This window comes from Mustela nivalis (genome assembly GCF_964662115.1).
Source record: "Mustela nivalis genome assembly, chromosome: 9".
Taxonomy (NCBI): domain Eukaryota; kingdom Metazoa; phylum Chordata; class Mammalia; order Carnivora; family Mustelidae; genus Mustela; species Mustela nivalis.
Window position 1 is genome coordinate 45795043 of NC_139028.1, and position 25811 is coordinate 45820853.

General features: G+C 37.0%; 1 protein-coding gene across 2 annotated transcripts in view; it reads left to right on the forward strand.

Moving 5' to 3' along the window:
* Positions 1-25811, forward strand: part of SLC36A4 (solute carrier family 36 member 4) — a 54718-nt gene that overhangs the window by 12333 nt on the left and 16574 nt on the right. The window contains exons 2-9 of one of the 2 annotated variants that reach the window (XM_082682685.1): positions 5046-5169; positions 6433-6480; positions 7802-7890; positions 8937-9032; positions 10878-10962; positions 15909-16136; positions 18106-18204; positions 25027-25196. In XM_082682685.1, coding sequence (XP_082538811.1) covers positions 7850-7890; positions 8937-9032; positions 10878-10962; positions 15909-16136; positions 18106-18204; positions 25027-25196 — 719 coding nt within the window. In that variant the 5' untranslated portion in view covers positions 5046-5169; positions 6433-6480; positions 7802-7849. Of the gene's footprint in view, positions 1-5045; positions 5170-6285; positions 6377-6432; positions 6481-7801; positions 7891-8936; positions 9033-10877; positions 10963-15908; positions 16137-18105; positions 18205-25026; positions 25197-25811 lie in introns of both variants that reach the window. The other variant, XM_082682686.1, reaches the window with a different exon arrangement.

Here is a 25811-nt window from a genome sequence, read left to right on the forward strand (position 1 = left end):
GTCCTTTTGACTAGCACTAAACTAAGCATGGAAGTAACTAGCCTCTCTTCAAGTTCCTGATTTCAGTAGTTTTGGATGAATATTCAGAAGTGGGACTGCAGGTCATAGGTTCTTCTGTTTTTAGATTTTTGAGGAATCTCTGTACTGTTTTCCTTCATAGCCACAATATTTTGCATTCCTACTACCTGTGTGCAGGCGTTCCTGTTTTGCCACTTGCTCACCATTACTTGTTGGCCTGTTTTTTCACAATGACCACCCTTAGTATGAAGTGGTATTTTATTGTGGTTTTAATTTGCATTTCCTTGATGATTAGTGAAATTGAACATCTTTTCATAAACCTGTTGAGGATTTGTATGTCTTCTTGGGAGAAATATATCAGTTCAAATCTTTAGATAATTTATTAATTGGTTCTCTAGGGTTTTTTGTTTTTTGTTTTTTGGTCTTTTTTTTTTTTTTGCTCTTGGGTTGTAGGAGTTTAATATATATTTTAGAAATTAAAATTTCTATATATAAAATATATATATGAAATTTATATCTCATATAAATGAAATTTATATGAAATATAAATTTCATATATATTTTAGAAATTAAAATTTCTAGAAATAAGAGAAAACCCAAATCTATCCTTTATCAAATATATAGTTTGCAAATATTCTCTCCCATTCTGTAGGTTGGCTTTTAACTATGTTGATTGCTTTCTTTGGTGTGCAGAAGCTTTTTAGTTTATTGTACTCCCACTTGCCTATTTTTGCTTTTGTTGCCTGTGCTTTTGGTGTCCTATCCATGAAATCATTGCCAAAACCAACATCTGAAGCTTTCTCAAGTATCCAAGTCTTGAATACATTTTGAGTTGATTTTTATGTATGGTATGAGATAAATACTCACTTTCATTCTTGTGCATGTGGATATGCAGTTTTCCTAGGACCATTTGTTGAGGAGACTTTTTTCAGTTGTGCATTCCTGGCACCCTTGTCAAAGATCAGTTGACCATAAAGATTGATTTCTGGGTTCTCTGTGCTGCGTCATTGGTTTGTATATCTATCTTTATGCCAATGTGATACTGTTTTGATTACAAAAGGCCCCAAATACCTAAAACATTCTTGATAAAGCTGATCATACTTCCTGATTTCAAAATGCATTACAAAAATATATAATACAAAGCTAAAGCATCTTCTGGTATCTCAAAGAATAACATTACTTTTATGAAAAAATGCTGTCATGTGTTCCAGTTAGTACCGGGATAATGGAGGCTACCTAAATCCTAATTTCTTCACGTGTCCCTTCCCCCAGAACCTGTTAATTCAAAAAGAAGCACAAGTAAACCATTCATGAAGTTGTTCTTCTAGCATTAGTAGGAGACAAAGCTACCACAAACCTCACATTATATGTAGAAAAAAAAATAGCAAATTTCAGAGTTCCTGCTGCTGCTGCTGCAAGAACTCTTTAAAGGGAGTTGTTTAGAATCTCTGGAAGAGAGAAGAGGGCATTAGGATGTGTAGTCACACAGCAGCCTCGGCAAAACATTGCTTCTGGAGGAGGAGATAAAAGGAGCAGTTGAGATGTCCCTCTAATACTTGGAGGTGAAAAGAAAGAAGGAAGTAAGGAGCAGGGGGTGGAGGGTGAGTAGGGAAGTGAATATCCTGCAGAAACGAAGAGAACTAACGATACACCATTTGCTCCCTGTAACCCCAGTAAGTCAGCATTATTCCTATGCCAACAGAAGGCACTACTCTCAAATTAGGATCCCTGTCCATGAACTGCCTAGCGGTAGGCAAAATCATAAGTAAATAATAAGGTACAAGGTGTCCAAGGGAAAATGTATTGAAATGAAATTTTAATAAGATTCATTTAATTTGGAAGGAGAATTTAAATGAGGTAAAGGCAGACTTTAAAAGGGTCAGAAAGTGGTTGAAGTGGAAGGTGGGCAGAGGAGATCTGACATACAATTGGAAGCTCTAAAGAAGAAAAACAATATTTGAACTAAATAAATAGTCAAAGCCATAATCCAAGAAAAATTTCTAGAAATAAGAGAAAACCTAAATCTATATATTAAAAAGGCCCACTGATCCCTGGGAAAATTGACTCAGAATGCTTAAGCCCAGGACGTATCATGGTAAAACCATTAGATCTTAAAGTCAAAGAAAAATTCCTCAGGATCTCAAGCAAAGAACACAGTATGTAATGGCTAAAAAAATTGGTTTGGCATTAGACTTCTCAAATGTAACTTATACAGCAAGCCAAGAGTGGAATAGCATTTTCAAGAAACTGAAGGATAGAGAGTGTGAGTCAAAGGTGTTATATCTAGCTGTCCATCGCAGCAAGGCTATAGAAAAACAATTTAAAGTGTTCGAGAACTTAGGGAATGCTGTGTTGCAAGCGCATCCTCAAGGATCTACTAGCACAGTGGTTCTCAAAGTGTGGTTCCCAGACCAGCAACATCAGAATCACGCAGGAACTTAGAAATGCATCTTCTCAGGCCCCCCGCAGGCCTGCTGAATCAGAGCCTTCTGGGTGAGGCTCATCAGTTTGTATTTCATCAAATCCTCCAGGTCATTGTGAGGCACAGTCCACAAGAGAATGGGCTTCTTCCAGCCAAAGAATGAGAACACTTTGACAGAGGACTGATAATAGGCATTTAATATACTGATGGTAGATGTAAATCTAAGACATGGGTGGGGACATGATTGGAGTAGCAGTGTGTAAAGCATCATATATGTCGCCAAAATAGAAAGAACACAACAACTAAAGTTGTTCTCTCACAGAAGTGAGAGAATAGAAGAAGGGCATATGTGGGGGTGGGGGGAGCCGTGTGGTTTTCTGGGAAATAAATAAATAAATAAATGACAAAAGTAGAATAAGACCATTAATTATTGTATAGGTAATAGGTAGAACTCAGATGATACCATTTTTTAAAATTTATTTTTGCTTAATTAATTAATTAATTAATTAAAATCTTAAATTTATTTATTTTTTTTAATAGACATATAATGTATTGTTAGCCCCAGGGGTACAGGTCTGTGAATCACCAGGTTTACACATTTCACAGCACTCATCATCGCACATATCCTCCCCAGTGTCCATATCCCCACCCACCCTCTCCTGTCCCTCCTCCCCCCGGCAACCTTCAGTCTGTTTTTTGAGATTGAGTCTTTTATGGTTTGTCTCCCTCCCAATCCCACCTTTTTTCATTTTTTCTTTTCCTACCTCCCAACTCTCCCACATTGCATCTCCACTTCCTCATATCAGGGAGATCATATGATAGTTGTCTTTCTCTGATTGACTCATTTCGCTAAGCATAATATCCTCTAGTCCCACAGAGGATACCATTTTTTAGAAAGATTTATTTATTTTGTTTTGTGGGGGCGGGGGGGCGGCGAGGGAAAGGGTGGGAATCTCAATCTCCAAACAGACTCCCTGCTGAGTATGGAGCCCAGAGTGGGGCTTGATCTCATGACCCTGAGATCAAGACCTGAGCTGGAATCAAGAGTTGGACACTTAACCAACTGAGCCACCCAGTGCCCCCAGAGACTGACAAACCTGACAAACAAGGATAGTAAAAGATTAAGGAAGGAAAAAAAGGAGGATTAAGGACATCATAAAAGACATAATGGCAAAAGTCACCAGTAGAATAAGTCAGCTAAATCCAATACATGATCCTGCGGTGAAAACAATTACTGAGAGAACTTCGTTGGTACAATTGATGAAGTTAGAATACGGAATGTAGGTAACCATACTGCATCAACATCAAACTGAGTGTTGGCTGTGATGTGAACGTTCAAGAACTTCCTGTTCTTAGAGAGAAAGTGTTGACTGTGGGGTAAAGTGGTGTGTATATGTGTAACCTACTCAGATAGTTCAGAAAAAGTGATACACAGTTGAGAGAGAAAAGGCAAACATGGCAGAATGTTAAAAATCGGTAAGTCTGTAAAGGGTGTATAGGAGTTTTTTGGTACTCTTGCAAATTTAATGTAAATTTTAAATTATTGCAAAATAAAAAGTTTGTAAAAATTCCGTGTCAGTCAGTGATAGTTACCCCAGTTCTCTGGTTCACAGGTTTATTGTATTTGAATGGAACAGTCTTCCACTTCTTTAAAATATTCTATATTTCAAACCTTGCTAATGCATATCAGTCATCTCAATAAATTTGAGTTTAGTGAATTTTATTAGAACAAGGCAGACAGTGATGACTAATGTCATCATAAATCTTGGCTAAAAATGAGAATACATTTTGGCGGGGGCGTGGGGGTGCCTGGATGGCTTGGTTGGTTAAGCATCTGACTCTTGATTTCAGCTCATGTCATGATCTCAGGGTTGTGAGCTCAAGTCCCATGTTGGGCTCCTATGGAGCCTGCTTAAGATTCTCTCTTTCTCTCTCTCTCTGCCCCTCCCCTCATCCTCACTGTAATTTTCTTAAAGTATTTAAAAACATGATTACTATGTATGTATACAATATGATTGAAACTAAAAGAGCTAAAAATTCATTTGGTTATTCAGATTTTTAAAAAAGATCATATTGATTTATTTGAAAGAGAGAGACAGGGCACAAGCAGGGAGAGTGACTGGCAGAGGGAGAGGGAGAAGCAGGCTCCTCGCTGAGCAAGGAGGCTGATGAGGGCCTTCATCTCAGGATCCTGGGATCATGACACCCACCAAAGACAGATGCTTAACAGCTGAGCCACCCGGGTGCCCTGATTATTCACATTTTTTAGTCTCATAACTCTGTGATCATTTGCTAAAAACCTCATGTTGACAAAGCAGAAGAAGATTTGCATTGAATATTTAAGCTTTGCCCTTCTTTGTCCAAACAAAATAATCAGCAAATGAGTCTCATTTTGTTTTTTGTTTTTGTTTTTGTTTTTTTTTAATGAGTCTCGTTTTTTAAATACACTAAAACTCAAAGCATTAATGAGAATTAACTTAGACTGGAAAAATTAAGTGACTTAACTAGTACCAGTGGTAGGCCCTTCTTTAAAAAAAATGCATTTATACCAGCTTTAACTCAGTGTTAAAAGTCATAATGAAGTACTTTGTTTTTCTTTTTGAAGATATGGATGTAATGAGGCCCTTAATAAATGAGCAGAATTTTGATGGGACATCGGATGAAGATCAGGAACAAGAGCTCCTTCCTGTTCAGAAGCACTACCAGCTTGATGACCAGGAGGGTATTTCGTAAGTGTTACGGGGTTAAATGTCTCCTTTTCATTTAGTATATTTTAACCTTCTGTAGGTAAAGCACAGGTACTACACAAGGCACACAGATGAGTAAGATATTGTCCCTACCCTCAAGGTATTTGTAGTCCATTTGGGAACGAAGAAATGCATCTAAAAGACAGAGCAGCACATGGAAATTGCTGCAGTGATGGTCCCATGCTTTGGATCTTGCAAGAAGGGAGATCTGATTGAAAGGATTAGAAATTTTATGAGCTGTGGCTTCGAAATGGTTAAGAGTTAGACAGTGGGAGGTAGTAAACACTTCTTCATGCTGAGTGAATGGTATAAAACAAAGTCATGGTGGTGGGAAAGCAGTGGAACCTTGTAGAACTGTTTTTGTTATTTTGTCATCATTAATAGATTTGAGTAAGTTCTTACTCTGACAGTTAAGCAAAGTTAGATTTTAGTTGATCAAAATAGTATAAACTGAAAAAAATTTAGGCAAGCATGTTTATTTCAATCCGTTTAAGATTTGCACTATCCTTCCTAGTTGAACTTATTTTTTCTTGGCTAAGAGACTTTCTTCTGATGCCTCTTGGAAATTTAGGTGGAATTCCTTAGGGAGTACATGATGTCTAAATGGTAATCAGTATTTATCTTACCTGGTGATTCACATATTTTTAAGACTTGTGTGCTTTTTCTTTTAGTTAACTTGCTGTTAGGTTGATAATCATAGATCAAATGTGTTTAGTACTGTGTTTCATAGACAGTGTCAATAAATTGCTCTGTTTTAATAGCCTAGCCATATATAATCTTCAGCATTATTCTGAATGTCATAGCAGCCAGGCATCTTATGAGAAAATTACCTTTTATGTATTTCTTTAGTATGTACAAAAATAGTATCACTTAAATATCTCATTTACTCTCCATAATAACCCTCTGTGTCTCCTTTTTTGAATGGCAGAGGTAGCACATGAACCCATATGACCTCTGGCCTGTTCAACTTCTGGTTGAGTAGAAATGTTACTTGATTCCTTGCCGAGATTGATTTTCAATTCCTTTCTAATGCTAAAACTGTGATCATGTGATTTTATTAGCTTTTTTCCTAAAATCTTAACAATGTTTACTTTTCAGATTTGTGCAAACTCTTATGCATCTGCTTAAAGGAAATATTGGAACGGGCCTGTTAGGGCTTCCACTGGCAATAAAAAATGCAGGCATAGTGGTAAGAATTATCTTTGTGAACTCTATCTAACTTACAGTTATCTCTCTTAATTACAGCAAAAATGACAAGCTAACCGCTGGCCTAGTCACATATGACCTGACCAGGTAACAATGAGATTGTACTGATAAGATTGTGTAAACAGTGATAGTAATATTCAGCAAAAATGAGAATTAATTACTCTTTTCATTTCTGTTTAACTACTTAAGTTTTTGTTTAATCACTTAACTTTCAAATACTTCATAGTGTTTGGCAGAAAGCCTAAAATAGTATTTGATTTTTCCAAGTATGGTTTTATCTTATTACTTTTTTAGATTTCTGGGGATGTAAGCCATGTACTCATATCAACAAATATATTGATAGAGTAGATTATTTGAGTTGGTGAAATTTTATGGTTTTTTGGATTCAGAATAAAATATGCGGTTTTCAGATTTAAAGAATATTAGTAAAGAAAAGGGATAACAATACTGTTTGAAAACAAATGTGCAAAGTGTTATTAGAACTAGTTATTGTCATTGCAGAGAATCTTAGGGAGAATTGCCTTATGAACTAATGAAATTATATTTAGTCTTTTTAATTTTTTTTAAGATTTTATTTGAGAGGGAGCGAGAGAAAGAGCATGAGTGGTGGGAGAGGCAGAAGAGAGGGAAAAGCGGGCTCTGCTGAGCAGGGAGCCCGACGTGGGGCTGGATCCCAGGATCCCGAGTCATGGGTCATCTCAGGTCATCTCAGGTCATGAGATCATGACCTGAATTGAAGGCAGAGGCCTAACTGACTGAGCCACCCAGGTGTCCCTGCTTAACCTTTTATTAGAGGTCTAAAACCTTACCAATTTGCTAAGAACAGTTTTAACTATCCTTTCTCTCTGCATTTGACTTGCCCACCCTAATTTAGAGAAACTTAAACTATTTCTGATTACAAAAATAAATTCTGACAGTATTTTTCTGGGTTGCAATAATCCAGGCATTACTTCAATATTAGTAAACAAATACTTGAAATTTTTTATGTACCACTTTTAAAAATAATCTTCATCACACATAGCAAGTGCTCAACAAGCACAGCCCCAGATGGGTACAGCAGTTTTTAGTCATTCAGATTTAACTATCACGATGGGACACTGATGGTCATAGGCTTACCATCGGATGTTACTGGAAGTGAGGTCTATCCTACCTTACTGCATGCCTGTAGTCTGTGCTCATAGGGTCGGCTTAGCAAGCCGTGGAGATGGAGTCATACGCACTTGTCTTAAGTATTATTGAAATTGGTTCAGTATCAAGTTCGTGAATTTTCCTGTATGCAAATGACTAATCATTTTGTCCATCAAAATTGAATCACACAGATGAGTAGTCCGTTGTCTCATTCATAGTAAGACAGCTTAATTTTTGTTAAACTTAAATATTTAATCCTATACATTTTTTCCCCCCACAGCTTGGACCAATCAGCCTTGTATTTATAGGAATTATTTCGGTTCACTGCATGCACATTTTGGTACGCTGCAGTCACTTTCTGTGTCAGAGGTAAATGAGGATTTGTTAAGTGTGCTCTGTTTCCTTTAAAGCAATGTATTTATTTAAAGCATCAGCTAGTCTTAACTGTGCTTTGCAACTAACAATTATATTTCCTCTAATCTGGTAGTAGTCAAGTCTAAAATAATGAATATGGAAAAAGATAGTATTTCCTGTGATTGAAATCTGGTCAGAATATATTCACTTCTTTTAGAATACAGCCCTGTTTAGTGAAATGGCATGGTTTCTTACCATGTAAATTTAAAAAAATCCGGATCGACATGGAGGCCTCAGCACTACTTTCAGTTATAGAGTGATGGTCTTCTGTTTGGTAGAAATTCATTTTAGGGTATGGTGCCTTGGTGTTCTTTGCTGACCTGTGGATTGGCAAATAGTCAGTAAAATTATATTCTTTTTTCTTTGTTTTTGTATCATGAAATGTTTCTACTTACACAATGGACTATTTAAAAACTAAATATTGCCTATTCTAGTAAACTAATACTCTAATCTTAAGTCTTTTTGTTATTGTTGTTAAATGTTATTATAACTTTGGGCAAGTCATTTACGATCTTTAAATAACAATGATACCTGAAAAAAAAAGTGGGGAATAGAACAAGGGGAAGTAATGCCTATCTCAGGGGCTGAGTATTAGGTAAGATAGTTTATATGTAAATAAATTGTAAAGCCCTGCGCTGATGTATAAAATAATGCCCTTCTAAGAATAAATAATCAGGCAGTGAATAATGTAGTTGAAGCTTTTTGCAATTGAAATACTTACATATTTAAGTCAGTGAAGCACAAATATTACATTATATGACTTCTACAAATATGTAAACTTTGACAGTAGATAAAAACTAATATATTGGTAAAAATAACATTTAAAATTTCATGATACATATCTTTGAGTATGCAGTTCTTGAAATTTTGAAAACTCCTCTGTCAGTGCATGGCCTTGCATTTATTAATTCCTATTTATTTGATGTTCTTTTCAAGGGTTGGATTTATAGGCCAACTTCAAATTTTCCTTTTTCATATGCACATGTGTCCTTAAATTACAGGTTCAAAAAGTCAACATTAGGTTATAGTGACACTGTGAGTTTTGCTATGGAAGTAAGTCCTTGGAGCTGTGTTCAGAAGCAAGCAGCATGGGGACGGTAAGTACTTGTATGTTGTTAATATCTGCTTACAGAAATCACATCATTTTTTAACTATTTTAATTTTGGCAAGATACATGAATAGAAGTATGATAAAGCTGGGGGAATAAATACAATCTTTAGAGTTAGACAGACTTGGGTTCAAATCTCAACTCTACCATTTTTCAGTTTTATGACCTGAATCAAATGATTTGTCATTTTGTTTTAGTTTTCTCACCGTCAGATGACTTTATGGTGATACTTACTTCACAGGATTACTATAGTATTTTAAATAAAATGACATTTATAAAGCATCTGGCTAACCTATGACATAATCGTGCTAATATGTTTTTAAGGAAAGGAGCAAAAGCAAGAAAAATGTTGCAGTCTCATTATTTTAGATTAAATTGTGGTATTTAGCAATATGCTTATGGGATATTTGAAGTGTGTATTTTAGCATAATCTTAATTTTACTGTCTTATTGTTTAAATGTAACTTTATCATTGGTATACATGACTGATCAAAGCCAGATGAATACAGGACTGGAAAAATAAGCATGGGTAATCAACAAAATGCTCACTGTAGTACCAGTGATATGTGTAAGGGAAATTAAGAGCAGGGGGGGAAAAACAGTGCTAAGAGACTTTATGGTTCAATATGGCCTTTCTGGAGATTTGTAGGAAGTGAGATTTGTTTATGAACTGCTCAGAGTTCTTGATATGCCAAGTAGAAGAAGAAGAAAATGGCCTAATGCTCTAGGATTTGCCCCAGAACCCTATCTTCTTCCTTTTTCTGCCCCAGAGTAGACACAGCTTTGTCCGTTTTTTTCTATCAAGAAGAATGACTTTCCAAGTAGATGTGGCTGGAATGATTGTTAGTAGGATACTAAAATCCAAGGTGGATGAAAAGATCTTAAGGGAATACTTAAATGGAGCTCATCAGAGAAAAGAGACTTGAATTTGTTATAGGGTACCAAGATTATTTACAAGGGAGATCCCCGAAGAACTATGAGAGCTGTAGTTATGACAAGAGTGAAGATAGGCAAGGGCCCTTCCGGTTTCAGATGAGAGAAGGAAGGTGTATAGATCTGTGGACCAGGTTGTTTGACACGTTAACATCCGTGGTCAGATAAAAGCTGTAATGAATTAGTAGGTGCATGCTGTTGTAACCACTCATCGTTCTCCAAACAAAATAGAGAAATGTGGGCTGTGTATTATTACTAGATATGCAGATTTAGAACTACCATTCCCAAACTATGCTAATTTGACTGGTGACATTCCCTTTCCACTACTGTGCACTATTTCATGTAGCTAGAATTTTCTTAAGTATCTCATTAAACAATAACAGAGCTAAGCTACTGGAAGGGTCTTTGGTCTTATGATTCAGGGCCATGCCCCCAGTCCTTTCCCATTTCGTGTTCTTATTGGTGATTTGGATAATGGAGAGCTTGCTCACTCATCATACTTGCAAATGATATGCAGCCGGGAGGGCTGGGAAGTACCCTGGGTTAATCAGGAAAAGTTCTCGAGAAGCAGGAGAGACAGGCCTAATCTAAAAGATGAAATGTTTTCTAAGTATTGTTTTATAAGCAGATACTCAGACTGTTGAATTTCAGAAATAAATGATAGGGAAATTTTCACCTTTTAACTTAATGGAACATCTTTTTGCTCAATAATAATTCTAGTGACCTACCGATTATAAATGTGTGCCGTTTGTAGAAAAATACATATTTTGTTTATTTCTTATTTGAAGGAAGTGAAAAGAATGTAAGCTGTAACAAAATGTTTTAAAATAGTTTAAAAAGAGAAAAATATATTGATGTATCAGCAGCTCTTAGTGATCTTATTTGTGGGTATCTCTTTTCAGGAGTGTGGTTGACTTTTTTCTGGTGATAACACAGCTGGGATTCTGTAGTGTTTATATTGTCTTCTTAGCTGAAAATGTAAAACAAGTAAGTATTTTCCTCCAGCTATTGAGATCAGTTTCTCCCACTTCTATAGTTATGGTATCAGATCTCCTCTGAGTAAGCCCTGGTTGAACACGGAAATGTGTTCCTTTCATAAGCCATGTTCCTTTATAAATTTTCCTTTAGTCTCCTTTTTTGTAAGCTGGATTTTCTACTACTGTTGTTGATTTTACTTTTCTTGCCATTATGTATCAGTAGTGTTTGTTCTGTTAGATCTGAACTGGACATAATTTAACTGACTCTTAGATACCTGAAATTTAGCAGAAACACAGATGTTTGGGGAACATATTGGGGAGCATATTGCTTTTTCATAAATAAATATATAAGGCTTTAGCCAGTAACCTAAAAAGTAAAGTAAAAAGTGGGTATTACTAAAATCTAGTAGTTACTGCTGTTATCTGGAAAGATACTACATCCAAAAATGTGCAGTGTTCTGAAATTGTCTCCATACTTTAAGGATTTGCTTTACAAGCAAGTGGTTTGCAGTCTTGGTAGAGACTGACTGTCAATTTGAACAAACATGCAAAGCACTGAAATAAAAAAAGCTCCTCTATCCAAACAATGCCGAAACACATTTCCTTATGCGCTCTAACTTGTAACTAGTACATTATGCCCTGTTCTTCTTTAATCATTATTTTCATCAATAACGTTCATTAACTGTCCACGCGTGCATTTTGCAGTAGTAGACATCTTACATAGTAGTATGTAGAACTTGTAGGCATTTTAATGCAAAATGATGATGTAAATATGTTTTCTAAAGAGTCTGTATGTAGCAATATAAGTATATATTTGGCTTACTTTTTCAAGTATAAAATATGCTTCATTTTGTAGTTAGAGCAGGGATGGCACACTTTTTCTGGAAAGGGCCAGATAGTAATTATTTTCAGTTTCACAGGCCATATGGTCTTCTCAGCTTAGCCATAGACAATAATATATAAACAAATATAAACTGTAATATTCCAATAAAATCATATTTACAAAATTAGGTGGCAGACTGGATTTGGTGTATGGGACATAATTTGCTAAAGCCTCTAGCTTAGATTTTTAATATTGGAAAGGCTCATTGAGTCAGCCTTTCTTTATAAATAAGAGAGTCAATGCTTTCATTAGCATTGCTTGTTACAGTTGATGTGCTTTTGATTTACAAGTGTTTAATTCCACAAGTTGCTTATTCTTTGGACTATTAACTCAGTCAAGAGGCTATCTGGTATTAAGAACTGATAAGACACATCATTTTACCAGTCATTTATGTGGAATACAAGGGAAATGATCCCTTTTTAGGATTGTGCAACTTGGCAATAATGTGTCTTTTCTAATATTTCCCAAGAGAGCTTCCAAAATGCTTGATTTGAATTTATGGATAATGCTAATAATGCCTTATAATTTTATGTTAATAAAGTATGACATTTTTTCATTTAGTCTTTACAACTACTCTGTAATGTACAATGCTCGTTTTTTGAATGCGTAAATTGACTCTCACAAAGCATGGGCAGTGTGCCCTAAGTCGTGTGACTCAAGCTGAGACCTAGGTCTGTGACCCAGCTGCCACCCGTCACTGGACAGGATCATGTCTGATTTTAGCTGTGTGTGCGTGCAGTATGACAGAATAGATGTCTGTAAGCTTAGGGCTGGTGACGTTTTCCTGCAGAATAGAATCAGTTGCTTCCAGAGTTGACTGGAAGAATGTAAATCATTTGCACATATTCTAAGCAGACCAGGTAGAAAAAGTGAGTTTCTAGGAGGAAGGAAATTGCCTACTGTAGATAGAAGGACAAAAGTCCTTTTGAGGCATAAGAAGCAACATGGAAAAAGATGCTCAGACTTGAGAGAGGTTTTGAAAGCAATAGTGAACCCCTCGCCTTAGCAGAGCAGACAGATGGTCCCTGAGACAGAGGCTTCAGAGAAGCCCGCATCTGACGGCAGTCTCCAGCAGTAGACACGCTGGTGGTTCCACCTTACCGACTACTACTCTTACAGTTTAAAACTCTTAAGTTTATTACTGCATTAATCCACATAAAATCAAAGATGCAATATTTTATCAAATCAGAGAAGTGGGGGTTTAGTTGCCATACAGGGAGATGGGAGTACATACAGGGAACCTCCTGCTCTGTAACTGCCGCAGGGCTGTTTTTAGTCCCATTAAGTCATTGAGCATTGGGGGGAGGGAGGGGGAAGGATGGGTAGTGCCTCCAGGATTCTAGCCCATTGTGGGTAGCTCCTTTCTGTTCTTACTCTAAGATACTCTAGAAAATTTCAGAAGGATAAAAATAGTATATATGGGCATGAAGAGTGGGGAAAGGATATTACACTAACAGAAAAAATACATAATGTTAACCTAAGACCATGGACTTCAGAGACAGAAGGTCCAAATTCAAATCCCTACTCTCTCAGTTTTAAGTCATACATGGGTCAAGATCCCCTTATCCTTGGTCAAGCCTTAGTTTCCTTACTTGTAAAATGGGAATAGCAACAAAATCTCCCATTGTTCCTCCTAAACTTACCATGAGGCTCAGCTGACAAAAAGTTTGTGAAAGCCTTTGCAAAATGTGAAGTAGTTTAGAAATACAGGGTCTTTAGTTCTGCATTTATTTTCGCTTTGCTGAAGAACATAATCTACTTTGGGAATTCTAACCATTAGATTACTGAATCATTGAAAACTCATAAGTAGTAGATGTTAGTAAATTTAAGCTTTAAATGGAAACAACTGAATTTAGTAATTTTATTTTATAATATTTATTTCAGTGTTTTGCATTTTGGTAAACATGTGAGATCATAGGAAGTCCTATTAGATAGCCAATATCTGTCTCTAGAGGGCATCAAAGGACTCAAATGTTTACCTGAATCTTGCTCTGGGTATGTATCTACACTTTATTTTATTTTTTAATCCTGACAATTTTTATAACTGTCTTTCTGCCAAAGAATACTAAATTATTATGAGATATTTGTGATAGAATTAATTTCATATTCTCAACCATCTCACCATTCAAACTACCCTTTTTAAAATCGGTTATGTAACTGATTTTCTCTTGCCAGGTATCCTTGTTAGAGCTTAATTTTGATCATTATCTAATCTGATTATGGGCAGTACTTCTTAGATACAGAAGCATTTGGCTATAAATAAATTTGCAATTGGGAAAATTGAGTCAACAAAAAATTTATAATCTTAAAACCAAGTAACGTGAATTACCAATCTTTTATTTCAAATTGTAAAATATAAAATAGAAAGTTGTGATGACCAGTCACAAGATAAATATGAGGTGTGCAGTTTCTTAAGTGGTTTCTGATGTAACCTGAGAGTTTGTTAGCACTGTGTGAGTTACAAGTTGCCTATCTAGTTTAAACTCGTAAATATAGTCCCTGCAGTTTAAGATGATGTATACACTAAACATTGCTTTTCATAAGTTGTAAATATAAAATTAAAATAAACACTTGAATTGTTAGTCATACTATAATTTTTGTTCTAAACTTCTGACCTGCAGGCCTCTTAATACTTAGTATATTTAGAGAGAGGGATGTCAGAGTAGAGGCCAGGCGGCTCCTTGGGCAGGGCCCCCTCTGCAATGGGGGTATTTAGTCCAGTGAAAGCATGCAGTTGTCACAAGCTGAATTCTAGTCTCATGCCTGGGCTGGAATCCTAGAACTACCACTTACTGACTTGATACTACGTAAGCTTTTTTAACCCTCCTTAAACCTGTTTTCTTAAAACCCACCTCAGAGAGAGTTGTTTTGAGGATGAGATGAGATGTTGTGTACCACGTTAGTTCAGTCCTCAAAAACTGCTTCCTGTTATTACTGTAGGCTGTGGTTCTTAAAAATTGATGTATCTGGAGACTTGATCACGTTCATGTGTTCAGTGGGGAGGGGGTACAGTGTTTGGGGGCAAGTAGATTTTCACTAGTATTTAAATTACAATATTATCTGCCTCTGCTGTGAGTTTTTAAGAATGTTTTTAAAATCCTTTATAATTTCATTTCTAGTTTAGTAAATTGGATCACAGAATTAATTGGATAAGAGACCATTTTTAATATATATAAACTATAAGTTATTATATCTCTCTTGAACACTAAATGTTGGTTTATAGAAATGGCTGAATAAATTTTAAGGTAAAACTGATTTATTGAAGTGTATTACTAGCAGAAATTTACCTACATCTAACACATGGCCATCAATGAATTTAGTGGATTCTTATTAAGTATTTATTGATAGTGATGATAATTTATAAACAGTTGTTTTATAAAACAGTTTTAAAGTTAGACTATGATTTCTAAACTTTATCTTGACAACTGTACATTTCCTAGAGGAACTTAGAGCCTGCTTCCTCCTCTGAAGAAAATAAGTTGTAGTAGGATATGGTCATTCTTTTTTTTTTTTTTTTTAAAGATTTTTATTTATTTATTTGACAGATCACAAGTAGGCAGAGAGGCAGGCAGAGAGAGAGGAGGAAGCATGCTCCCCGCTGAGCAGAGAGCCCAATGCGGGGCTCGATCTCAGGACCCTGGGATCATGACCTGAGCCTAAGGTAGAGGCTTTAACCCACTGAGCTACCCAGGTGCCCCAGGATATGGTCATTCTTAACAAGTATGCATCCACTTTTGATTATCTCAAAAACAAATTGAACCTTTGCAGGGATCATGAGTACAAAGCTTCAAAATAAATTAGTAAATTCATCCTCATCATTTTCTAGTGAACCTTCTTTTTACAGTATGATAAAAGAAGTTATTTTGCAAAGAAGATTATCCTATTTAATTATCCTTAAGCTTGATAAATATATATTTCTAAGAAGCTAGACTATCTTGAAAAAGGTAAATATTTGACTAATCATAAAGGAATTTAACATAGAGTGTATAGATAATAATTTTCTTTATTTTTTTTATTTATAAGTTGATGGAATTTCCCCCCCTCTTTCTTATTCTCCTGGTAATGCTATATAGGTTCATGAAGGATTCCTGGAGAGTAAAGTATTTCTTTTGAACAGTACCAATTCTTCAAACCCTTGCGAGAGAAGAAGTATTGACCTAAGGATATATATGCTTTGCTTTCTACCATTCATAATTCTTTTGGTCTTCATTCGTGAGCTAAAGAATCTGTTTGTGCTTTCATTCCTTGCCAACATTTCCATGGCTGTCAGCCTTGTGATAATTTATCAGTATGTCATTAGGGTAAGTATAATATGTTTTTAACTGTCATATGTGTTTCTTAATAAGTAAATTCTTTGTTTACTTTGGAGGTGAAAGCAGTGGTACGTAAAGACCCCTGCCTCATTATGTGGCATACCGATCAACTTTGAGTCAACTTTGGTCTCTGGTTGGGGGATACTGATCAGCTTGAAAGGTGTGTGCCATAGAGCACAGGCTTAGTGTTCAGGTCTGGTTTTAGATTTTGGTAAATATGCTTCTGGGCTTTATGACTTTGCTGCAGAAAAGAGTAATACCCACCCTAGGAAGCTGTGAGATTTAAGATCATGCCTCAATACACAGTGCAACATGAAACAAAGACCTCAGAACTGTTTTGTTTACTCTTTTAAGATTTGAACCAGCTTCCAGATGGAGTATAGATATAATTTTTAAATTTTCTTTTATTTGCTTTTATTTTCCTATTTATTTTATTTTTTAATTTTCCTTTATTTGCTGCTACCATCTCAGTTCACTGCCACTGCCCTAGTCCGTTCACTGCCATCGCCCTAGTCTGTAACTTCTTAATCAGAAGACCTCGGTTGATTTCATTGTCCATTGTCTGGGGAGCCCAACCATAAAAGAAGTATTCCTTAAAATAAAATTTTTTTTTGATTGATGGGATTCAGGGGATCTGCAGATGCAGTCAAAATATTTGCAAGATCTAATGTTTATGTATATATGCATTCTTCTACTGAGCACTGTATAGCTTTCATTTCTCAAAAGGGGCCAGTGACTCAGAAAAGGTCAAGCATTCCTGTTCTCTTCTTTTCTCATCCAACCCATTTTGTATATTATTGCTGCAGTTGTTCTAAAACCTCCACTGGCAGTTTATTACAAACTCTGTTTCATACCTGCCTCCCCCACCAAATTCCAAAATCTGTCGACATTTTCTTACTGTACATAAGAGTGGAAGGGGACAGGCCGGAAGGTCTCAGAAGGCTTTCCATAGTTCATGAATCCTTAGCTGAGCTTGTAAGAGTTAGCGGAGCAGAAAAGGAGGCTCCTTGGGTAGAGGGAACAGTGTGAGCCTTGAGTAACTGTTGATGTTATCAAATGACTCAGACACTTACTACCCTTTTCACTTTGACCATAGCTCGTGTTTTCCATCATGTATCATCACTATAGCAAACATGTCTCCCTGTGCTTCAGATGTTCTAGACCTCTTTATTTCCCAGATTATCCATGTGCATTCACACTTCAGTTTCTTTTTTCATCCTGTTTCCTTTGTCTTGAATCCCACTTCCAGTTAGGTAGGGCAGAGTGAGAACCAGTCTAGGTGTAGCTGGAAAATAGAGCCATTGTGGAACCAGAGCTCTTGAACAAGATGTGCATTTGTGAGTTTCCAGATAGTGAAAGTTGGAACGAGGCTATGCGTCAAGACCAAGTAATCAAAGCCAAAGTCAAGGAATATGTACAAATAATGAGGGTAATGAGAACTGTCAAGGTAAAGTTTAAGACACAGAGACCAGGAGGAGACCTGTACTAGGAAGCAGCAGAGTTATGATGTAAAAAAGCCAAAGTTAGGAGCAGGTACCTTGGAGACTGAAAGAGCAATGGAAACAAAGTAGAAAATGGATTTCATTGGACACCGTGAGTGGGGTTTGACACCGTGGCTCTCAGTTCAGACTGAGGATGCTTGTGTATTTCCTGTCATGCCAGGAGCCATACCTGGAGTGAAGAGCCCGGGACTTGAAGGTAGCAGCAGGTAATCAGAAGCGTTTAGCCCAGATGGAATGTGTGGGCATGAGGGAAACAATGGCTTTTGGCAGTGAAGTCCTAACAGCTTGGCTACATTTAACATAGGATGCTTAAAGTGTTTATTGAAAGAATTACTCACTTTTATAACATACATTTGCTGTTGTAAAACTCAGAACTATATGATTTTGCTCTTTATTTTAAAGAATTTAAAATAAGTAAAGACGTTAACTTCTCTTATTTTGTTTTCTTTCTCTAGAATATGCCAAGTCCCCACAACCTTCCAATAGTGGCTGGTTGGAAAAAATACCCACTCTTTTTTGGTACTGCTGTGTTTGCTTTTGAAGGCATAGGAGTGGTAAGGATTTACTCTTTATTATTATTTTTAAGGCAACACAAAGATTTATGTAGTCAAACTACATTAAAAAATGCATTTTTTCTTTTTTGTTTTGTAGTTTGGTAGCTTATATTTGAATTATAGTTCAGTTTAGATTTTTAACACTTTATTATGGAAAATTTCAAGCCTAAGACAAAATAGAGAATAGTAGATGAACTTTCTTGTCAGCATCACCCAGCTTCAAAATTCAATTCATGGCCAATTTTGTTTTATCTGTCTTCTATCTCGTCTGCCAAGAGCAAATTATTCAGAAAGAGCCCAAGCATCACATTTTATAGACTAGATGATTTTAAGGGAATTGAAATTGTTACAAAGTTGCCATTACATAGAAGAATCAAATATAAATTCTCCCTTTAGATTTATACATATCATGTTTGTTTTGAGAAATGATGTTATCATAAAGCTACTACCAAGAAATACAAGCACCCTGAGGATCCTCAGATATTAAGTATTTCCATTTAAGATGCTTCCAGTTTATTTAAAGCCTGGAATGTGTACATTGGGGAAGGTAAAATATCACTCTCTGCTCTCTCTATGTCTAATGGTTTAGTACAGGAGGGAAAACACTTACACATACCTATATGAACCACAGATGAAATACGACCTAGAAGACAGTTTTACACCATTTTACTTGGGTTCTTGCTCTCTCTTAATTCTTCTTTAGAGAATTCTCACGAATTCTTACAGTTCTGTTTATGACGGTTACAGACATAACTGCAGATTTTCGTTTCCATCTTTAACCAGTAAGTTCTAGTTAACTATTGGACGTACCTAGTTAAGTTGTCCTTTAACATCTCAAGTTCGACAGCTCTGAAGCTGACATAGACTTTCTTAATCCAAAGCTAGCTTCACTTTCTCATTTCCCTATTTCTCTTAGTTTTACTTCCAGTCACTCAAGCTTGAAACATTGGAACGTTTCATTTCACTTTGTCCCTGTTTCCCCCCATTCCATTGGTAATCAGGGCATGTTTATTTTTCTTTCATAGTTCCCCATAAATGAAATTACATTTAAAACACCCACAGTGCTTCTTGCCCCAGAGGGAGCCTACATGGTGCTAGCTGTGCTGGCACCATTCTTAACCATAGTCCCTTATTTTAGGTCTGGATTATCTCCAGAACATCCAGATGGTTCTCTCTCCTATTAACTAGTTAATATTTCCATATGGATCTGACTTACCTAAGAAGTAGAGCTGCTACTGGAGTAATTGTGGTATAGGGCTATTGTGAGGATTACATGAGGTGCTGCCTGCAAAGCATCTGGAAAAATCCCTGGCAGGGGGTGGTCCAGGATGGCAAGAAGGGAAGAGCCTGAACTCCCTTTCTCCCATGGACACACTACAACTAAAACTACATGTGGAATAATGGCCTCTGAGAAGGACCTGGAAACTAGCTGAACAGCTGCTCCACAGCAAAGGAGTAAAAGGTCCACCTCAAGACAGATGGAGGAGACACCATCTGGATGGGGGAGACAGAGATATGTTCTCACCAGAAACTCTGCCCCTGCTGCAGCGACCCAATACAGGGAGGGATCTTATAGGCCTGGAGCTTTTCCCTGAGCAAGGGGTTTGTGCCCCCACATCAGGCATCCCAGCCCTTCAAACCTGCCCTCGAGAGATAAGCCCCCAACTAGGCTTACATTCAAAGGATCCAAAGGGCTGTTGGGATCTGAGAAACTCCTTCTGAAGGACTTGTATATGGACTCAGAAACTGGCATGAAAGCTGCAGTTTGAAAGGAACCTAGACTCTATGTGAAGGGGATTCATTTGCTGGTCTAAAAGCATCTGCTGGAGGGGCAGGGACAAGCTGGGACTTTCCCCAGGGATGGAGGCACTGGCGAGCACCCTATCCGTGGTTCCCCCCTCTCTCATGGTTGTCCAGGTGGACACTCACAAACACAGCAGTTTCCTGCTGCCTTTCTAACACTGGTGGCCGTGCCCTGCCCCCAGTGTCCTTGCCCTGCCTTACTAAATAAAGCTGTGGGCGAGTGTAGTCCACACTGGGGATGCCCCTTGATCACCTGGCTCTGGGGGGTAGGGGGGTTTGTGTGCCAGAGCCCCATGAGACTTGAACAATGGGAAAGAAAGTTCTTGGCAGCCTGCCACACTGAGGGCACTACACAGACAGCAGACTGAAATGCACCACAAGTCGGCCAGTGAAAAAGGCCTATTTGCTGGTGCAGAAGCTTTAACCCGAGGGATAGGCTTTAGATTTGTCACATATCTTGAGGCTGTGGAAATGCTCTCAGGGAATGTAAACAGGGAAATACCATCTTGTGCCCTCTGGTCTTGCTACAGCTTGCTGGTACCCCCCAGAAAGGGGCTTATATCTGAAGCCTTGAATTTGCAACTGTGCTTCCAGCAGACCCCTCCAGATCTCCTGGTCTAGAGGCCAGCAGGATTTACAAAGTCCCATAGGACTGTGTCTTTCCATACTTTAAAAGCTACTGCCTGAGGATCTGACTTCCATCATCCTGAAACTTGGTACTGACTTAAATCCCTACACTGGAACACTGGCAGGCCTTGGCACACCTTCAACTGAAATTTATCAAGAATAAATTAGGCTACTTAGATAATCACAAAGGTCCAAGAGGCAACCAAGAGCTAGGGCAAGGTTGAATGATAGAGTTCGTCTCCTATACAAGGTCACTCCTTCAAGACTGGGAGATGCAGCTGTTTCAGCTAATACATAGAAACAAACACAGAGAGTTAAGAAAAACAAGGTGTAGGAATATGTTCCAAATGAAGGAGCAAGACAAAACTTCAGAAAAAGACCTTAGTGAGATGGAGATAAGTCATCTACCTGTTAAAGAGTTCAAAGTCATGGCCATAAAGATGCTCCTGAAACCTGGGAGAACAATGGATGTTCTTCAAAAAAACAAAAGATAAGTATGTACCAAACAGAAGTCATAAAGCTGAAGAATACAAACAATTACTGAACTGGAAATACACTAGAGGGGTTCAGAAGCAGACCAGATGAAGCAGGACTGATCAGTGACCTTGAACACAGGACAGTGGAGCTCACTCAAACAGAGCAACAGAAAGAAAAAAATTTGAGAAAGTAAAGAGAGCGTAAGGGACCTCTGGGATAACACCAGGCAGCATAGCATTTGCAGGATAGGGATCCTAGAAGGAGGAGAAGGAAAAAGATGCCAAAAAATAATAAAGAAATAATGGCTGGTAAATTCCCTAACCTGGGGGAGGAAAGAGTCACCCAGTTCAACAGGCAGTTCCAGATAAGATGAACCCAAAGAGATCCACACAGAGATACATAATCAAAGAGGGAATCTTAAAGCCAGCAGGAGAAAAGCAACTTGTTTCATACAGGGGAACCCTCTTAAGGCTATTAGCTGATTTTTCACCAGAAAAATCAGAAGGGAGTAGCATGATATATTCAAAGTACTGAAAGGAAAAAAAAAATACAACAAAACTTTGAACCAAGAATACTGTATCTAGCAAGGTTATCATTTGGAATTAAAGGAGCACTTAACCTGAATAAAAATGCGAGAATGGGCGTCCTTGACTTGTTCCTGATCATAGAGGAAAAGCTCTCAACTTTTCATTGTTGAATTAATGCTAGCTGTGAGCCTGTTTTAAAAGGCTTTGTTTTGTTGAGTAATGTTCCCTGTATATAAACTTCATTGAGTGTTTTTATCATGAACAGATACTGAATTTTCTAAGTGTTTTTTTCTGCATCTATTGAGATGATCATACAATTTTTAAACTTTATTTTGTTAATTTGGTGTATCATGTTGATTCATCTGTAGATCCTGACCCATTCTTGCATCCCTGGAATAAATCCCACTTGATCATGATATATGATCCTTTTAATGTATTGTTGAATTTGGTTTGCTAATATTTTGTTGAGGATTTTTGCACCTGTGTTCATCAGGAATATTACTTATAATTCCCTCCCTTTTCTTCCTTCCTTCCTTCTTTCCTTCCTTCCTTCTTCTTCTTCTTTTAAAGATTTTATTTATTTGACAGACAGAGATCACAAGTAGGCAGAGAGGCAGGCAGAGAGAGAATGGAAAGCAGGCTCACTGCTGAGCAGAGAGCCCAATGCGGGGCTCGATCCCAGGCCCCCAAGATCATGACCTGAGCCAAAGGCAGAAGCTTTAGCCCACTGAGCCACCCAGGCGCCCCTCTTCTTCCTCTTGTTCTTCTCCTTCTTCTTGTTCTTCTTCTTCCGTGCCCTTGTCTGGTTTTGGTATCAGGGTAATGCTGCCCTTGTAAGTTAATTTGAAATTGTTCCTCCTCTTCGGTTTTCTGGAAGTATCTGGAAAGAGGAGGTATTTAAATATTATTTGAATTTTGGTAGAATTTGCTTGTGAAGTCACCTGGTCCTGGACTTTTGTTAGAAGTTTTTTTAAATTTAATCTCCTTACTAGTAATCTTAGTGTTCTGATTTTCTATTTCTTCATGATTCAGTCCTGGAAGATTGTATATTTCAAGGAATTGTCCATCTCTTCCAAGTTCCTCAATTTTTTGGCATCTAATTATCCGCAGTAGTCTCTTATGAAACTCCGTGTTTCTGTAGTATCAGTTGTAACTTCTCTTTCATTTCTGATTTTATTTATTTGAGCCCTATCTCCTTTTTAGTTGGTGAGTCTAACTAAAGGTTTGCTCATTTCTCATGGTAACTTCAGGCAATAATACTTTATTGCATATTTAAAAATTGCCAAGAGAATAAATCTTTAAAGTTCTCATTACAGAAGAAAAATTTGTAATTTTGTATGGTGATGGATAGTAGTAACTAGACTTATTGTGGTGATTACTTTGCAGTGTATATAAATACCAAATTCTTATGTTTACACCTGAAACTAATGTTATATGACTATTTTAACTTAATTAAAAAAGAAGAACCCCTCGCACATTGTAAGTGTGCTTGCTGCTGCTGTTTTTCTCTTGCTGCTCCTATTTCTTAGTATCTTTAACTGTATGGTCAAATCATTTGGCCAAAACCTCTGAAGATTTGCCTAAAAAACTTAACTCTTCAATTAGCCTTTCTTTCTTTTCTTTCAAGGTTTTTTTTTTTCCCTGCACATAATAAAAATAACTTTTTCATCTCACTGCACTGACAGACAGTAGCTACAGGTGGCTAGCTGTAGAAGCAATTACAGACATGAGTATAGCTGGGATAGTGTGCACACACTTATTTCCTATCACATCAGCTGAGAGTTACATAGTAGCTACGGGCACACCCAGCACCCTGATCTTGACTTCTAAGTACCACTTTACAGCAAAAGAACCCAAGTTCTTTGGAGAAACGTCTGATTCTAGGGCTGAAACAAGGACATTCAAGATGAGTCTGGAGTATCTTGTAGTTCTAGAAAGTATGTAAATGCTGAAAAGAAAACAAGCAAAAAACCGAAAGAACGGAGGCATGCAAAGGAATACAGGAAGCAACCTGATGGCATTCTCAATGACCAAAGCTGGAACAACATGAGCAACAAAATGAATAAGTGTCTTGGATTCATATCCACAATATAAAACAAATACACGTGAATGTATACTAATATAAATAGGTGGTTAAATAAATACATATATGGGGGGATTCCCACATAATTTATGTAGGCACTTCCCTTTCAGGAGGTGTGGCTTACTCTCCCCAGTCCCTGGAGTACAGGCTGTGTTCAGTGACTTGGCTTGTATTGAACAGAATATGATGAGAATGAAGAGAAGACCTCTATAAGCAGAGAAACCTGGCAAACACAGCCTTAAACCAAGTGATCAAAGTTAGTTTCACCAGTGACAAATCATATTGGTAGAAGGTGTGGTAAGAAGGACATTTCACCTTTATGGTATCTTGTTCTAAAACCTACAACCCCAGTGTGCAGACATCAGACAACATCGGACAAACCCTGCCAGAGAGACATTATACCAAACACCTAACCACTGCTCTCCAAACTGTCAAGATAATGAACAATGAGGAAGGATTGTGAAACCATCAAAGATCAGAGAAGACCAAGGAGGTTTATGGTAACAAAATGCAGTGTGGCATCCTGGAAGGCACCTTGAAAAAAAGGGCATTGTAGAAAAGCTGATGAAATGCAAATAAAATGTGGAGTTTAATAGTGATGAACCCATGTTGGTTCTTAGTGGTAACAAACGTACTTTGGTAGTTTAAAATGTTAACAATTGGGCAAACTGGTCGGGTGTATGAGAGTTTTTTGTTTATCTTTGTAACTTTTCTGTAAATCTAAAATTATTCCCCCCCAAAAAAGTTTATTTTAAAAAAAATCTGACAGGTTTGCCTGCTAAGAGCTAATTTCAGATGTTTTTATTTTAAGGATTTGAAAAATCTGTAGTGTAAAAATATATATAACACCAATAAAAATATTCAGTAATTATGTCTTATTTTATTTTTTATTTTTATTTTTTCATTAACGCATAATGTATTATTTGCTTCAGGGGTACAGGTCTGTGAATCATCAGGCTTACACATTTCACAGCATTCACCATAGCCCATACCCTCCCCAGTCTCTATCACCCAGCAACCCTCAGTTTGTTTCCTGAGCTTAAGAGTCTCTTACGGCTTGTCTCTCTCCTCAGTCCCATCTTTTTTCATTTTTTCTTTCCCTACACCCCACAACCCCCACCCTGCCTCTCAAATTCCTCATATCAGAGAGATTATATGATAATGGAGTTTCTCTGATTGAATTAGGTCTTATTTTAAAGGAAATAAAATGTGCATATAAACTCTAGAAAGATTAATATACATATATGTGTAAGATGGAATACTAGATTGTTTTCAATTACTTGTATTACCTGCATCTCTTCTTAGGTCCTTCCACTGGAAAATCAAATGAAAGAATCAAAACGCTTCCCCCAAGCTTTGAATATTGGCATGGGAATCGTTACAACCTTGTATATAACCTTAGCTACCTTGGGATATATGTGTTTCCGTGATGAAATCAAAGGCAGCATAACTTTGAATCTTCCCCAGGATGTATGGTAGGTAGATACGAGTTTGTTAGCCCTTAGATACAGCTTACCGATATTTGGTGATAAAGGTATATTTTTGGATTTATGGTTTAAACATTTAAAAATTTTATTGTGCTTTCTTATTTGTGTAACCTTGAATTTTTTCATAATCTTCAGAATAGACCATCTGTGATTTTACAGATTTGTTTGGGATTCTTTAAAAAGATGAAAAATTGTAACATATTCCAAATTTGAGTAAAATATAAAAGTAAAATGTGGATTCTTTTACTGTGGACTCACTGTAATAAAAAAATGTAATACTTGTATTTGTTGCCAAATAATCCAACACCCTGGATTCCTAATAAAATAATAAAAGCCACCACTTATGACCCTCACTGTTTTACTGGTCAGCCTTAATAGGTATGTAGCCCAGATCCTTTCAGAACACAGATGGGACACATTACTAAAAAAATAATATGGTGCCTCTTAATATTCTCTTAATATTAGAACCATATTCTACAAAATGAAGTAATGGGGTTTTTCCTTCTTCCAGAGTTTAGTCTCTGGGGATTTTAAAAAGATTATTGGCAGCAATTACCATGTTGACATGCTTCCTTATTTATAAAAGGGAAAGTAACTCCTTAG